At 41.5% G+C, this 15908-nt stretch overlaps 1 protein-coding gene and 1 non-coding gene across 2 annotated transcripts; one reads left to right on the top strand and one right to left on the bottom strand.

The window, feature by feature from the left end:
- The first annotated feature begins 5087 nt into the window (after positions 1–5087).
- On the top strand, positions 5088–5194 carry LOC121161852. Its single transcript, XR_005884731.1, has one exon. It is a non-coding gene; the product is annotated as a U6 spliceosomal RNA (small nuclear RNA).
- A 6611-nt stretch (positions 5195–11805) lies between these two features.
- Positions 11806–12723, bottom strand: LOC121161850 (putative vomeronasal receptor-like protein 4). Its single transcript, XM_040988496.1, has one exon. It carries the CDS (start codon positions 12721–12723, stop codon positions 11806–11808), a length of 918 nt encoding a protein of 305 aa, XP_040844430.1.
- Positions 12724–15908: the final 3185 nt, after the last annotated feature.

A 15908-nucleotide genomic window follows, 5' to 3' on the forward strand; every position in this document is an offset into this window, starting at 1 on the left:
AATCTCATTGAAAAGACCATGGACTTCTCAAGGTTCTGCTTTGTGCATGTGAAAAGGTGAACACACACATTTAGTAATGAAGTCAAATCCAAAAGGCAATTTTATAAAGTACAATCAACTCTTTCTAATGCAGATGTGAGATTTGTCTGTTTGCCTTTCTCTTTTAACTAAATAAATACTCCTTTATGTATCTGTGTGATGATTGCCATAAATTAATGAGTCTCTCATGATTACAGAATCAAGAAGACACAGATAAGAACAATTCCACACTCAAGACAACATGTTTATTTTTCTGAAGATTTATATATGAGTATTTGAAACATTGAGTTACATACAGGTAGGAAAGGAAACTTAGCAAGGAAATGAGAAAATGGGAACTGCTTTTTGTCATTGTTCCTCCACACAAAACATGCGAAATAATGAATGTTGAAGTAGGTTTTTAAAATTCCAGAACATGTTTGTATAGAGGAAACCTGCACACACACTTTGCGGTTTTTTGTCAATTCAAAAAACACCACTAAATGAACTAAACACAAAACTACAATTGAACACAGGTCTGTTGTGAGAGATCACCCTTGCATCTCTGCCTGCATGGCCTGTGTGGGAGGTCTTGGCAATGGTCCTGGCACAGGAAGACCTCAACCTGATCTGATCACTGGCTATTCAGTTGAGAACAGTGGGCTGTGTCCCAGTTTTCCTTCTCACTCCTTGGAATCAACTATGCTAGTAATTTCTTGATACATAATTCTGAGAAGGTGGTGGATATTTTGTTCTCTTTCTTGATGAAAGAGAAGAGGGGGGGAGTAGTGAAAATAAGGAAAGGGAAGAAAAAAGAGAGAGGAGGGAAGGTAGGAAGAAAGCAGGAAGGAGGAAAGGACCATAAAACTTTCTCTACATTGTTCAATCAGCTATATATTTGTGTTCTAATTCAAACTTACTATTTTTCTGATTTATTTGATGTCTGCTAGTTAAACCATCCATCTAACATCTTTCTTTCCAAGATTTTCATTAATATATTTTTTAATTTCCTTTTTTTAAAGGTTATCCATTTGTTATTGGGAAGGCAGATCTACAGAGAGAAGGAGAGCAAAGACAAAGATCTTCCATTCACTGGTTTACTTCCTAAGGATCCCCAAGGACTGATGCTGAGCTGATCTGAAGCCAGGAGTCTGGAACTTCTTCTGTCTCCCATGTTGATACAGGGCTCCAAGGCATTGTGTCTTCTTCTACGACTTTCCCAAGCCACAAGCAGGAAGCAGTATGGGAAGTTGAGTAGCCAAGAAGTGAGTTGGCACCCCTATGGGATCTCAGAACACGCAAAGCATGGATTTAGCCATTAGGTCATCACACAGGGTCCCATTCATTTTTCAAGTCTTCTTTATAAGCCTTAGGCTATTTCTTAAAACTCTTTGACTCTTCTTTCAATACAAGAGTGTTAGTCCTGGGCCAAGTGCGGTGGCCTAGCAGTTAAAGCCTCACCTTGAACCTGCCAGGATCCCATATGGGCAGCAGTTCTAATCCTGGCATCCCTGCTTCCCATCCAGCTCCCTGCTTGTGTCCTGGGAAATCAATTGAGGAAGGCCCAAAGCCCTGGGATGCTGCACACACATGGGAGACCTGGAGAAAGTTCCTGGCTCCTGGCTTTGGATCAGTACATCATCAGCTGTTTGGTTATTTGGGGAGTGAATCATCAGATGAAAGATTTTCCTTTCTGTCTCTCTTCCTCTCTGTATATCTGACTTTGCAATAAAAACAAAATAAATCTTAGAGAAAAAAAAAAAAGAGTGTTAGCCTCAAATTACTGAAGCTGCAATTTTACAACAACTCTATCATCTGTGTCATCTCCGTCCCCTCAATATTGGTGTCTGTGGATGCTCTCAGGCAAATTAATATCAAATTTTCTCTTTACACACTGAATAATTTTGGATGGTACATAGAATATTTTACTACTGCATGAAGCTACAGCCTCTGCCATAAATCTAAACTAGTCTGAACTGATCGCCACCTTAGCATTGGTGTTTCCAAATACCACACATGACCTCAACACTGGATATTAAGCATTTTACAATTAGACCTCATGTTCTCCTCAACACTGTGGGCAAGATGACAGGCGAATTGTAACCTTTGTGAAAAAATGGAGAAAATTTAAAGATAGAAAGTCACAATGGGGAAGCTGAGGCAACACTAACATTTCAAATTCGGAATGTTGCAGGACAAAAAAATCATTTCTCAGCTAAGGAACCCCCAGATGGAAGTGTGGGCTGACACGGAACAGCTGCCCAGGAGGAACTGATGAGTCTCTTCACACACTTGAAGATAAACACCTGCTTCACTATCATGTAGGGAACCTGTCACAAGTGAGGCAAGCCTGTTGACCATTACACCAATGAAATCATACCAGAGGCCTTCTCCCTATGTTCCCCTCATGTAGGGTGCCTTATGTAACAACACAGAAAGAAGACATGAAATAAAATGAAGCAAGAGGAAAAGAAAGAAAACAAAATAAACCCATGAAGAATAGGAGATAAAATCTGACAAGAACAAATAGAACCCACATCCACTGAAGAGTGATTGGGAGGAACTTGCCTGCTTGTAGGAGGACCTTAGGAAAGAAACACCTGATTGCTTTTAGCTAATGATGCACGTGCTAGGTTTTTTTTCTCTGTGTGCCTCAGGATGCATGTGCATATGTCTGTGTGCATGCTCTGTGTGTGTCTGCCTGTGTACATGTGTGATTACAAGTGCATGTCTCAACAGGCATGCAGGGGTGTGTGTGTGTGTGCAAGTATAATGTAGGCACTGGGCACATGGACAGGTAAAGTACACTCGGAAGGAAATAATTTAAAAACCTGCACACTTGCTGTTATATTTGTGCGAACACTACAACAACTGAAGACCACAAACAAAACTTGATAACGATAGCTTAAATAATCAGGGTAACATTTTAGGAAAAGCTTTTGAATTTTTAGTGTTAAAGAGCTTGGAAATGGGAAACTGGCATTGTAGGCAAAAGAAGAAATTTAGAAGTACATGGAAGGATTACTATTTGCCCACACTCATTACTATAACCTGCTGAGGTGACCCGTGGAATCTTTCAACTTCTGCAGCCCTCACCAAGTCCCCTGTACAGGAAGCAGCCTCCATACATTTCCTAGACCTGCCAAGAGGTGAACCTGCAACAAGAAGAAAGTTCTAGAGAGATGTGCTGGATAGACTCATGTTTCTCATTGAGAATGTGGGTGCAGGGCCCAGCATGGTAGCCTAGCACGTAAAGTGTTCGCCTTGCAGTTGCCAGGATCCTATATGGACACCAATTCTAATCCTGGTATCCCTAATTCCCATCCAGCTCCCTGCTTGTGGCCTAGGCAAGCAGTGAAAGAAAGCCCAAAGCCTTAGGACCCTGCAACCATGTGAGACACCTAGAAGAGTTTCCTGACTCCTGGCTTCAGATCAGCTCAGCTTTGGCAGTTGCATTCATTTTGGGAGTGAATCATTGGGTGTATGATCTTCTTCTCTGCTCTTCTGTCTGTATACCTCATTTTCTAATGTAATTAAATAATCTTTTTTTAAAAGGGAAAGAAAATACGAGTGCAGAGATTTTCAGGAGAAATCTGGACCTGGGTGGTATGCATATGATTGTGAATCAATGTGTGATTAATGGAACAATAACTGCAAGTATTTATTAGAAGAATAACAGAATGAATGCTTAAACTAGAGTGGGGAAAACCATGCTGAAGCCTTGTATGATATTAAAAGAAGAGTAGATGTTTATATAGATTTATATAGAGAAGACATCTTATCATTTAAAGTTTTTCAGTATTCATTTCGTGTCATCATGTACATTTACAATGCTGTGCAACTGTCACTGCTATCCATTCCGAGGACTTTCTCATTATTCCGAACAGAAGCTCCTTATGCATGTATAACTGACTGCACATTCCCCTTTCCCTTATCTGCCCCATAACCTCTACTCTATGTTTCCCTCCATGCATCCTGTTCTAGATGCTTAGTGAGATCATTACAAGGTTTTAAAATAATAATAATAAAAACAGATTGTTTGTATTTGATTTTATTTCTTTTAAAAATATCTTAATTTCTCTAAGCTTCACTCATCTGTGAATGTCACCATAATAGCTGATAAACTAAATCAAATAATTTACATAACAATTATTGCAGTTTTTCTAAATTTTTGAGATTTATGTAGTTTCCTTGGAATGGCAGAGAAAAGTAGTGGAAACACAGACATCTTCCATGCAGAGAAATAGAGAGAGAAGCTCCTCCATCCACTCATTCACTCACCTGTGGTTGCAAAGTCCAAAGCTGAGCCTGTCTTGGGCCAGGAGCCATGAGCTTCTTCCAGTTCTCCCACATGGGTGCAGGATCCTAAGGCTTTGAGCTTTTTTCTCTTCTCTCTGCTGATTTCCCTGGGCCCTCCTTTAAAGATTTATTTTATTTTTATTGCAAGTCAAATATACAGGGAGGAGATTCACTCCCCAAGTGACTGCAAGGGCCAGTGCTGTGCCGATCCAAATCCGGAGTTAAGAACTTCCTCCATGTCTCCCATGCACGTACAGGATTCCACAGCTTTGTGTTGTCCTCAACTGATTTCCCAGGCCACAGGCAGGGAGCTGGATGTGAAGTGGGGCTGCCAGGATTAGATCCAGCACCCATATGGCATTCTAGCACGTTCAAATCAAGGACTTTAGCTGCTAGGCCACCATGCTCTGCCCATATGTGGTCATCTTTAAGGAGATAGCTGCTGCCATCTGAAGAGACATTTGCAGGCAGTTCTGTTGTTTCCATGTATAGGAATTAAGTACACTGATGGAAAAACTAAAGAAAAATATAAGTAACAGGATACTTCAGGATCAATAAGCTTTTGCCACCATTCAAGTAGTGGGTACATACCTGGATTTTCTTTTAATTTTTTTTTTAAAGATTTACTTACTTTTATTTAAAAGGAGAGAAAAGGAGAAACAGGTCTTCCATCCATGGGTTTGCTCCTCAAATAGTCACAGCTTAGCTGAGCTGTGCATGGGTTTTCTCTGGGTCATCCACATGAGTACAGGGACCCAAGGATATAGACAGTTCTCACTTCAGCAGCACATACACTAAAATTAAAACAATAGAGAGAAGATTAGCATGGCTGCCATGCAAGAATGACACCCAGGGAATTGGGGCATCATGGGAGCTGGATTGGAAGTGGAGCGTCTGGAACACTATCAGGTGCGTATATGGGATGCTTGTGCTTGATGGCTGGAGAATCAGCCCAATGAACACCAGCTGTCAATACCTGGATCTTAATTTCATTTTTTTTAAAGATTTATTTTTATTATTTTTTCATTGGAAAGGCGGATATACAGAGAGGAGAGACAGAGAGGAAGATTTTCCGTCCGATGATTTACTCCCCAAGTGAGCGCAACGGGCCGATACTATGCCGATCCGAAGCCAGGAGCCTCTTCCGGGTCTCCCACGCAGGTGCAGGGTCCCAAAGCTTTGGGCCGTCATCGACTGCTTTCCCAGGCCACAGGCAGGTAGCTGGATGGGAAGTGGGGCTGCCGGGATAGAACCGACGCCCATATGGGATCCCGGGTGTGCAAGGCAAGGACCTTTAACCACTTGCGCCACCGCGCTGGGCCCAATTTCATTTTTTTTTTAAACTTTCTAAACTGTTACTCCAAATCCATAACTGTAAAAACCCTCAGTGTTCCGGCCAGCAGCGCCAGTAACATGGACACCACGATGGTCTGAGGAATGAAGCACCTACAGGAGACCAGTGATGCTGGAAGTCTCTCTGAAGCCTCTGTGTGGGCTCCCTTTATTGCCTCCTCTCTTGACCTCTCACATACTTCTTGTTACTCTTTACCCCACACCCTCATTAGCACATATTGGATACAGCTGAGAACAGGTGCTTCTAGGGCCAAACCCACTCCCTGTAGTGCTTGGCTTAATGAGTGATAGTCAACTCCTTAGCCCACAACACTTCGGACTTAAGAAACCTTTTCAAGTTTTGATCATGGTGCTTTTTCTGCCTTATAAATGATTTCTTTCTCTCAGCCACAGCCTGATTTGCCAACAACCTAAACTGTCACTCGATACAGCTCCAACTTCATTGTGGTTAGGTGCACATCACATCCTCTCCTATCTCAGAAAAACAAAATAAGGAGACAGGTAGGAATCCTATAATTCACAATCAAATAAGCCAGCATCATGCACTCACTATGGTCACAAACAAGGCATTGGGAAAGATCCATGACTGCCTTGAAAGGCTACAGCAAGGTCTATACTGTCAGTATCCAGTGACTTGGACCTAAATGCCAGAATGTAGGAGCCTTATTAAACCTGGGCAAAGAAAAGAAAAATCTGAGAAAGAGGTCAAAAGCAGTAGGCAGCTATCTGGAAATGTGGAAAACCACCACAATTTGGCCATGGCAGAGCAAAACCTGATAGATGTCTCATTAAATTCAAGTGTAGGCACTCCAGCATAATCATGTTATGGGTTTGCAGAGGAAACAATCCATTCTCACATCCTCATGAGAATTCTTGGTTTCTGGGAGGCCTTACCTCAAGCTGAAGGGCAGGAAAGTCACTTAGTGGAGGCAAGATTCCAGGATGTTGCATTGTTTCACAGAGTGAATATCTCGATCCTCCATGTCTTCCCGCACTGCTTTAGGCAGGAACAGGCCATTGAGGAAGATGGAATATGTACATGTCTAGTATTAAAAATTGGTATTTTTTCTCCAAATTAAGAACTACTTCAAGTGTTCTTAATTGTTGCATGTCTTTGGCTAGTATGCACAGAATCACTGTTTAGTTCTACAATAGATACATCCTCCCACTGTTGTGTTTTGTTTGCAAACCACCCAAAAGTCTTATTTGCTGTGCTGAATGTGTTCTCTTTGACATGTTACTTATTATGTCACCACACAGGATAATGCTGGCAAACAGGAAAATCCCAATCACTTTTACTCTGTAATATTCTTTCTTCTGTTTTCAAGAGGTTTTGAACAGTTTCCAAAGTCATGGTCACAGATGCTTGAATCTTGTCTTCCCCACTCACAACATCATCTAGATCACACTCAAGTAGGGTGCTCCAGAACGTGCAGACAACCTTTCACATAGACAGGAATCCTAACCAAGAGGATCTAAGCAGGAAACGGATAGACATGTCATTTACTGACATTGAGGCATTTAGGAAGCCTAAATAAGCCAATAAACACAATACTGTTGTATCAGTAATAAAGAACCTCTCATGTGATGTAGTTTCCGCTGATCTTTGTTGGAGTGTGTCTCCTCCCGACAATAAACAGATGGGTTTTGTTTTTTAATCCAGTCTAGTAATCTATGATGTTTGATTGAGCTTAAGCAATTTACATTCAGAGTTAAATATACATAGGTGGTACTTTGGTCCTGTTATTTTAGGAATGGGTTGTCCATTGATTTAGTCTTCTGTTGTCATTTTACTGGGATGTTCTTCCCGTTTTCTGTTGGTTTCATCTCTTCAAAACAGTTTCTTCTGATTAAATCATTCAATGACTCATAAATCATGCAGTGGCATCATTTTCTTCAAGAAGGTTCTTGAATTTCACTTCTTCAGCTACACGTTGGACATTTAATAGCATGTTGTTTAACTTCTTGGTGTTGTTAATTTCTTTTTTCTTCTGGAAGTTGATTTTGTTTTGTGGCTCTTCATTTAAGGGAAGGTAAAGTAGTTGTGTAATGGAGACTGTCATATCTAGTAACATGTCATTTGACTTCATGGCATTGTAAATTTCTGTTTTTCTTTCTATTGTTGACTCTGTATCATGACTTTTCATTTAAGGGAATGTACAGTAGTTATGTAATGGAGACTAACAACCAGATGTGAGGATGCAGTGTGGTCGGCATCTCTGTTTCCAGACAAAGATGGACTTACAGTGAAACTGTTTATATCATATTTTGACAATAGGATTCTGGACTCTCTGCCATTGTCCATGCCCGCAATGATGAACATATGACTGAGTATGAAGAACTATATGATAATAATGATATAAAGGAACTGGGGGGGAGGGAATTGGGGAGGGAATAGGGGAATATGGAACTGTATCATAAAAGGATAGCAATAATAATAAAATGTGAAAAAAAATGAAAAAAAAGAACCTCTCAAGAACAGTCCAGGATCAGATGGCTACACTGTTAAGATCTACAAAGCTTTTAAGAAAGCATGAATGTTTCTCCAACTATTCAAAACAATTGAAAGGGAGGATCCTTTCCAGACACATCCTTATGAGAGCCAGAGAAGATACAACGCAAAGAGAATCACAGACCGTTGTACAGAGCGAGAGAGATAGTGCAGGACACAAGTGTAGAGTTGAAGAATTCTTTATTGTCCAAACTTGGCAACAGCAGCTCCCACTACACTCCAGGAGTTATTGTGCCAAGCAGCAAACTTCAGGGGTTTTTAAGCTCTCAACTCCCAATCAGATTGAGAGTCATGCTGTACAAACAAAGTTTTAGACAGGAAGGGGGTTATCAGAGCCCAGACTTTAATTAACCTAACCTGGAAAAATAGGAACCTGGAGAGACCCTGCCAGTGCAAGCCACTGGAGCAATCTCTGCACAGTCATCTATTCTGAATGGAGTGAAAGGCAGGAGGGATGGGGTGCCTGTCGATTAACTTGAAAGGTGGAAACGAAGTGTGAAAAGAGGTAGGAGTGCGGAGTGCAGAAACTCCATTTCCATGCCCTGTCCACTCTATTAACTTGACAAGCGGGTGCAAGCCATCAATAACCGCACCCCTTTACAAGACCAATACCCATGACCTCAATAAAATTGCAAAACTCCTCAATACAATTCTAATCCAATAGCACATGCAGAAGATCACCCACCCTGACCAAGTGGGATTTTTCCCATGGATCCAGGAATGGGTTAACCAAAAGTGCAATGAACATAACATTTTACATGAAGAAAAGAGTAGACAAGCCAGGAAGGAAACCAGTGCCCCTTCAGGATCTAAAGCCTGCAAGGTGAGGAGACAACGTTCTGCACAATCTGTGGTATGTAGTTTGTCATCACAGTGGATGCTTGAAGTGTTCCACTGAATTAAATAACAGAGGCTTCTTTTTCTTGTTTTCATAATGAGGAGCATGAAGAATGTGGGTATGGATCCCACCCCCTCTCACCTGCTAAGCAAGCACTCCGACATCTGAGCTAATTCCCCACCTGCTAAAACAACTCTCATCTCATGTCAGTAGGGGCAACCCGGCAGCATTTGCACCTGGCAGTCTACTGGTAGAAGCGCCCCAGAGCTCAAATAAGCCCTGTCTCTTCACCATCTGTGGAACTTCCCTGGTCCAACAACAATGGTGAAACAGCCAAGACAACAACCAGGACTGCTCACCTCTGCCAGGAGAAGGGGAAAGAAAGGGTTTGGGGGAAACTGTGGGGCCATCAGAATCAGACCAGTTCTGTTGTTGTTCCTGTGAAAATGCTGGGAAACCTCCCGGCTGCAGTTTCTCCAGATGCGGAATGCGGTGGCCAGGGTGGGGAATTGTGGAAAAGAAAAGGGGGTGGGGGAAAGCCCCCTGTTTTTGCGTGGTTTGGAACCGTGGACCTCTCACCCTCTCGCACATTAGGCATAATGATTACTGCAACAGCTACTCAAAGAGTGTCTTCACACTCAGAGCATCATTTCCAACCATCCCAAGTGCACTAGAAGGTACAGAAGAGTTTTCATACACACAGGAAACTTAACCTAATCACTTCCCCTGAGACTTAGTGCCAGAGCCTTCTTCAAATCCTCCCATCATCATCTAACCTTTCTTTGCTGGCATTTGCTTCTAAGACCAATTTCAGATCTGCTTTATGGACTTGATGTTTTTCCAGTTGCACTAATTCTTCCCCAATGCCTTTAAGTGAATGTAACTGTTGGCCCGGGATCATCAGAAAGGGTTGATCACTTTCACCATTGGGCAGCTCACCACTAACAACAAACATGGAATAACCTTCCTGGTATAATTAAACCAAAAACATGCAATGTGTGCATCTGATATAAATACTGTACTGACAGAAAGAATTCATGTTTTTTTTGGCAGTAGTTATTATTATTATTATTATTATTGTCATTAACTTTGTATTATGTGATACAGTTTTATAGGTGCTTAGATTTCCCCCGCTCCTCCCACAACCTGCCCCCATGGTGGATTCCTCCACCTTGCTGCCTAACCACAGTTCAAGTTCAGTTGAGATTCCTTCATTGCAAGCACATACCCAGCATTGAGTCCAGCATCTTATTCTCCTGATAACATTTAACCGCTTCTTGGGGAGGCCTTCCCTGGTCTGAAGGCAAAGCTAACAGAGTAAAATCCCAGTCAGTTAAAAGCCCCAACAAAACATCAGCAACAATATATAGTGTTATGGAATTGATTGAAATAGTATTAAGTAAACTATATGTTAAAAATAATGAAAGAATTCATGTTAAACTTTTTTTAAATTTTTCAAACAGTAAATTGATGTTCTCTATAATCACTTATAAATGATATTTATGGGACTTATTATGAGCTTCTGATACTCTGAACTATTGGCCAAATTTACTTTTGATACTCTGAACTGTTTCTTCTGTCATTCTCATCCTCTACTTCATCAGTTATTGTTCAGTTGGGCATAATTCTACGGGACTAACATGTTCTCCTTCAATATATTAATCAGGCAATGCTGAGAACAAAGGGCACCTTCTTTTTCAAAATTTTATTTTTGGTGTTTACATAGTTGACCAGCATGAGAAGGGTGAAGGAACAGTGGAGAGTGGGTGAGACCATTGTTTCCAAATTTTCCCTTTCTTCCTCCTGTATCTGGAACAGCAAAAATTAGGGGAGAAGCAGTATTCAGCCTACCAGCTGCTCCAGTGTCTAGGTTTGGAGAATGGCTGCCTGATGTTATCCCAGGGTCCCTGATGTGGAGCTTGCTCCAAGGGCTCCACTCAAGTGGTTTTGATACATCTGAAATACTATTGATCTCATTGATACAAGGACGAGGAAATCCTCCCGAGGTCCATTTGAAGACATTGGGCATCCCAGATCCTGCATTGCCTAGATATTTGCTGTCAATGTATGGCTGGGGTAATTGCTCAATTTGTTTTGCTCTCCACTGTGGTATCAGATGTCCTCTAGCACCCAATGGACTTTGTCCCTATTCTACACCAGCAGAAACTGAAGCTTAGGTGTAGCAACCACCTACAATCCTCAGAAGGTCCACCTCCAGCCCTGGTTGCTATGCTTGCCAGTATGTGGGGCAGATTGTTCCACCTTACATTTGGAGGATGCATAGACTATAATTTTAAGAATACATAAAATGTGCCCCAGAAATTTCTTTTAAAATGTGGGGTTTTCTTTGTTTGTTTGTTTTTGTCCTACAAATTTTGGGCTTGCTCTCTCTCTCTCTCTCTCTCTCTCTCTCTCTCTCTCTTTCTCTCTCTCTCTCTCTTAGTTTCTATTTGTGTGTCAGCAAACACACAGAGTGTCTTTTTCTGTTATTTTCCTTTTTCTTCAGACTCAGAATGCCAACTAAACAACAGCCCCAGCTGTATAAGCAGGAAGGTAAAAGAAATATGACAAAGAGAACAGAATGGGAAACAGAGGAATCTGTATTTTCTTCTTCCTGGAAGGCCTGAACAGGCATAGATTGCCTGGTACCAAATTTATTTTTAAAATAAAGCCCATTTGCACAACTTTGATGGATTTAATATTATGATGAATGCAAGGAAAGGCAAACCCTAGAAACAAATCTTTCATACCTGAAGGATTGTGCAGAAGCAGTTCCTTGAGGTTCTCAGTGAGCACTCCAGCATTCAGTAATATGAATACCCCTGCTGATCAGGACAAAGGGACTCAGACTGCAATAACCAACTTCTAGAAGTATTTTAGCATGTAATGTGGTTGATTCCTCTGACAATGTGATCCCTGTGTAGAGGGACAAAATGAAATCTGTCCAATAAAAGAACAGGAAACAGGTCATGAGAATGAGAGTACTCTGAGTAGCTCCAATCTCTGGGCTGGGATATTTGGCACACTTGGAGCTCTGGAGGTAGAGGACACGCCTGTGATGTTTGTACAAATAGACAGCCATGTACAGACTGCTCCAGTACATGAGACTCTGAAAGGTGAAATCCCGGAGAGCCATGAGGCACAGGAAGAGCCACCTGATGATTTGTGGAGCTGGCAGCATGTAGCAATAACCAACATACATTCTAACATTAGATTCATTCTTGTTGTTAACTGCTGTGATGTAGTGCAGCAAGTTAGAGCTTATGAGAAAGCTAAAGACCCAGAAGAGGAGGAGGTGGGGAAGAACCTGGCATGCAGTGTGTGGTTTGAACTTTCTCCACAAGGTGTTCCTGGGACTGATGGTGATGGCTTGGACAACGCTGAGGAAGCAGGTGGTGCAGATGGAGATGCCCCGTGCCACCCTACTCAGGTAAACCATGATTTTGCAAATAATGTCACCTAGTAGGAAGTTACTAAAATACACCACTGTGGTTATATCTCTGATCCCTGTGGTGCAAATAATGACAATGTTCGAAATAGCCAATTGAATGAGGATAAGATCTATGGAAATTTTCTCACGACTCAGGACTAGTATACGTACATGTTTCAAAAACAGAAGCACATTTCCCAAAATTCCAAGCCCCGTGAAAGAAAGGAAGCTCATTTTCCAGATGAGGTGACTTTGTGTATCTTCTGACTTCATGGAATGAACTAGAGAAAACTTGCAGAATGCAAAGAAGTGAGCATGACAGTTTCAGATCAGTGGATGTGCTTTGGACTTAGTGAAAAGAATAGTATTGCTGCAACATGTCCATAGATGATTCCTTGTCTATACAATAAAACTTATCTTTCCTTTGGATTTATTTATTTTTTAAAATGAAGGTATACAGAGAGAAGGAGAAAGAGAGAGGGAGTCTAGCATTCCCAAAGGTTGCAGGTACCCAAGGTCTTGAGTCATTTTCTGATGATTTCCCAGTCCATAATCAAGAGGAATCAGAAGTGAAGCAACCGAAGCTAGAACTAATTACCAAATGGAATAATGCTGCTGCAGGTGTAGGATCAGCCTGTTGAATCACCATGCCGTCCACAGTCTCTCATCTCTACTTGCTATCTTCTTTTTGTCTTCTTTCTGCTGAAACAAAGACGGTGAGAGCTACAATTTAAGCATAAATCTATCTTAGTGCATTATCCTGCCTTTTCACAGAAGCCTTCTGTGTATCAATTACATCCAAATATACTAGCAGTTTGTTACAAGAAACATGTGGACTCAGTGACAACAGCCCTTCATCAGGTCTAAATCAGGATCCTGAGGTCCTTGCATTTTACTGCTCACAATTCAGCAACTTACCCATGTGGTCTGTGCTGGTATCTGATGGGCATCCTCCTTACAGCTCCACTGAATTTTGGGAAACTAACCATGCACAGAGAGTGAAATTCTGCATATTCTCACTTATCTATGGGAGTGAAGATTTCATAGTAAAATGTTAAACACACACAATAGTTGCATATGAGGGAAATGAAAATCAGTGACAGAAGTTTGAGACTTAACAGGAGGAGTAACTTTGACATTCTATAGCTCAGCAAAATACGCATGATGAACCAGGATCAATGCATGTTTCAGAGCAGCTCATAGGATTTTAAATATTCCCAACACAGGGAATGACAAACTGGGAAGTATTTAAACACAGCAGTTTTCAGGCTCTGATTTTATCATATTTTATTTAGCACTGAAATGTCATGTTCTAGCCTGTGAATTGATGCAATTAATATATTTATACTATTAATAAAATCTAAATATAAGAATCGTATGTACCTTTGGTATGAGTGGAAGCATCTCAGAAGAACTACACTTGATTGTTTCAAGCATATTGCCCAGTAGCTAACAAAGAGTGAAGGATAGGCCCCTTGCCCAAGGTGGGAGTGGCAAAACTGAGGCTTCTGGGCTCTCTACCTCTGTGGAAATCAGAGAAAGGTTTTGTAATGGCTTTGTTTTCTCTGTTTTTTATTTCTGTGTACCTTGTCCTTGCTCTCCATCTGCTTAAAGAAAACTACCATGTATGACCCTAAAACTGCAACCTGGATTCCTCAGTCACTAACTTGCATCTGTTACCAGACAGTGCTTTATATTACCAAGATTTACTGAGAGAATTAGATGGGTAGATGCATGCAATGCTCTTGTCAGTACCCAACATGAAAAAAGACTGATTTCCTAAACAAACCTGTCTGTGTTGTCCTTACACTAGTTGTCACATTTGGTCAATTATCTATACTTAGTTACTGAGTCATATCTTGGGTCTAAAAAAATGCCAGAAAACAATTAATCATAAAATGCCACAAAGTACTGAAGGACACCAGAAGGAAGAGACATTAAAATTAAAGCAAAAATAAATAAATAAAGAAATAAAAAACACCCTAGTTTTGGGAGGGAAGGTATACAAGCGCCAGGGTCCTGTGAGAGGAAGAGCTCCCCATCTGTGCTCAGAGTGCACTGCCTGATGCACACTGCCTCCCTCACACCTGAGAAATGCAGCAGCCTCAGACTCAGGGCATCAATGCCTCTGCTGCACACAGACTCCCTCCAGGGCCGGTATTGCTGAACACACTCGGCAGCGATAGCCACCCTCTCCCTGGTCAGTCACACCTTCCTCTTCCACGGGGAACAGGGACCTGAGCACCTACCCACTCCCTACCTGACCCTGAACAGCCCTGTTGGAACAACTTCCCTTCCAGAGCAAAGGCAACTCCCCTTGCACACACACAGTCAGCCTCACTCACCTGAGCAGTCTGCAGGCCTGTGGCAGGAGTTATGGCAGAGCAGAGCAGCCAGGCCTGTTTATCCTTGCCTGAGTTCCAGCACTCAGGGATGCTGTCACTGATGTCAGCATGTCATTGTAATGGGTTTGGCTCCTTCAGGGTGCTCTGGGTCCCTGGGGCCAGCTCTGCCTTCTCCCTTGTTGAGCCCTTGGGTGTTGAGTCCATAAACACCCAGTTCTTAATTACACTGAAGCTGCACTGATGAGCAGAAGGCAGCATGATGATGAGCAGGTCTCAGAGGGTCCAGGTTCCTTGGACTTGACTGTGATCTCATCCTACCTCTGCCACGCACCACCCAGACTCATAAGCCAACTTGAAAGAAGTATCTGAGAGTCAGCAGTGGTCACTTCCTCAAGTTAGCTTTTTGGCTTATAGTGTTTTTAATATCTGAAAATGTTTATCAGGGCCAGCTTTTAGGTTGATCAAGTCGCACAACTTACTTGAAATTTCATAATCTCTTTATTTCTCTTCTGATATATATATAGATAGATATATTTACAAATCATTTACTTTTATTCTGAAAGAATATTTTCTACTTAAAATATGTAATATAAAAATAAATTTAAAATATTATATATAATATGTGTATGTTGTGTATAATAGTATTTTATATAATATTTAAATTTTTTTCTGAAAAGAAGATCAGATTTACAGAGAAACGGAGAGTGAGAGAGAAAGATCTTCTATCCACTAATTTACTACTTCAATGACCACACTGACTTTTATCAAGCCATGATCCAAGAGTTTTTTGGGTCACCTATGTGGGTGCTGCCTCCCACTTCTTTATGCTATCCTCCACTGCTTGCTGCAACAGGGAGTTTGATAGGCAGTGGAATAACCAGGACATGGACCAGAACCACTATGGGATCTTGGTATTTACAATGTGAGGTTTTAGCCATTGAACCATCACACTGTGCCCACTACTGATACACCTTAACCATATCCAACCAATCATAGAAAGAACATTATGCATAGAAAATGCTGAAGTATAGTTACTAAAGTCCTCACTTGGCACACTTTGAGATCCTATGTGGGCACCTATTCTGGCCCCTGCTGCTCTACTTCTCATCCAGC

This window comes from Ochotona curzoniae, unplaced genomic scaffold (assembly GCF_017591425.1).
Source record: "Ochotona curzoniae isolate NIBS_2020 unplaced genomic scaffold, NIBS_Ocur_1.0 contig_489, whole genome shotgun sequence".
Taxonomy (NCBI): Eukaryota; Metazoa; Chordata; class Mammalia; order Lagomorpha; family Ochotonidae; genus Ochotona; species Ochotona curzoniae.

Coding starts and splice junctions, on each gene's coding strand:
- LOC121161850 (XM_040988496.1), bottom strand. CDS start 12,723: ATGAAGTCAGAAGATACACAAAGTCACCTCATCTGGAAAATGAGCTTC.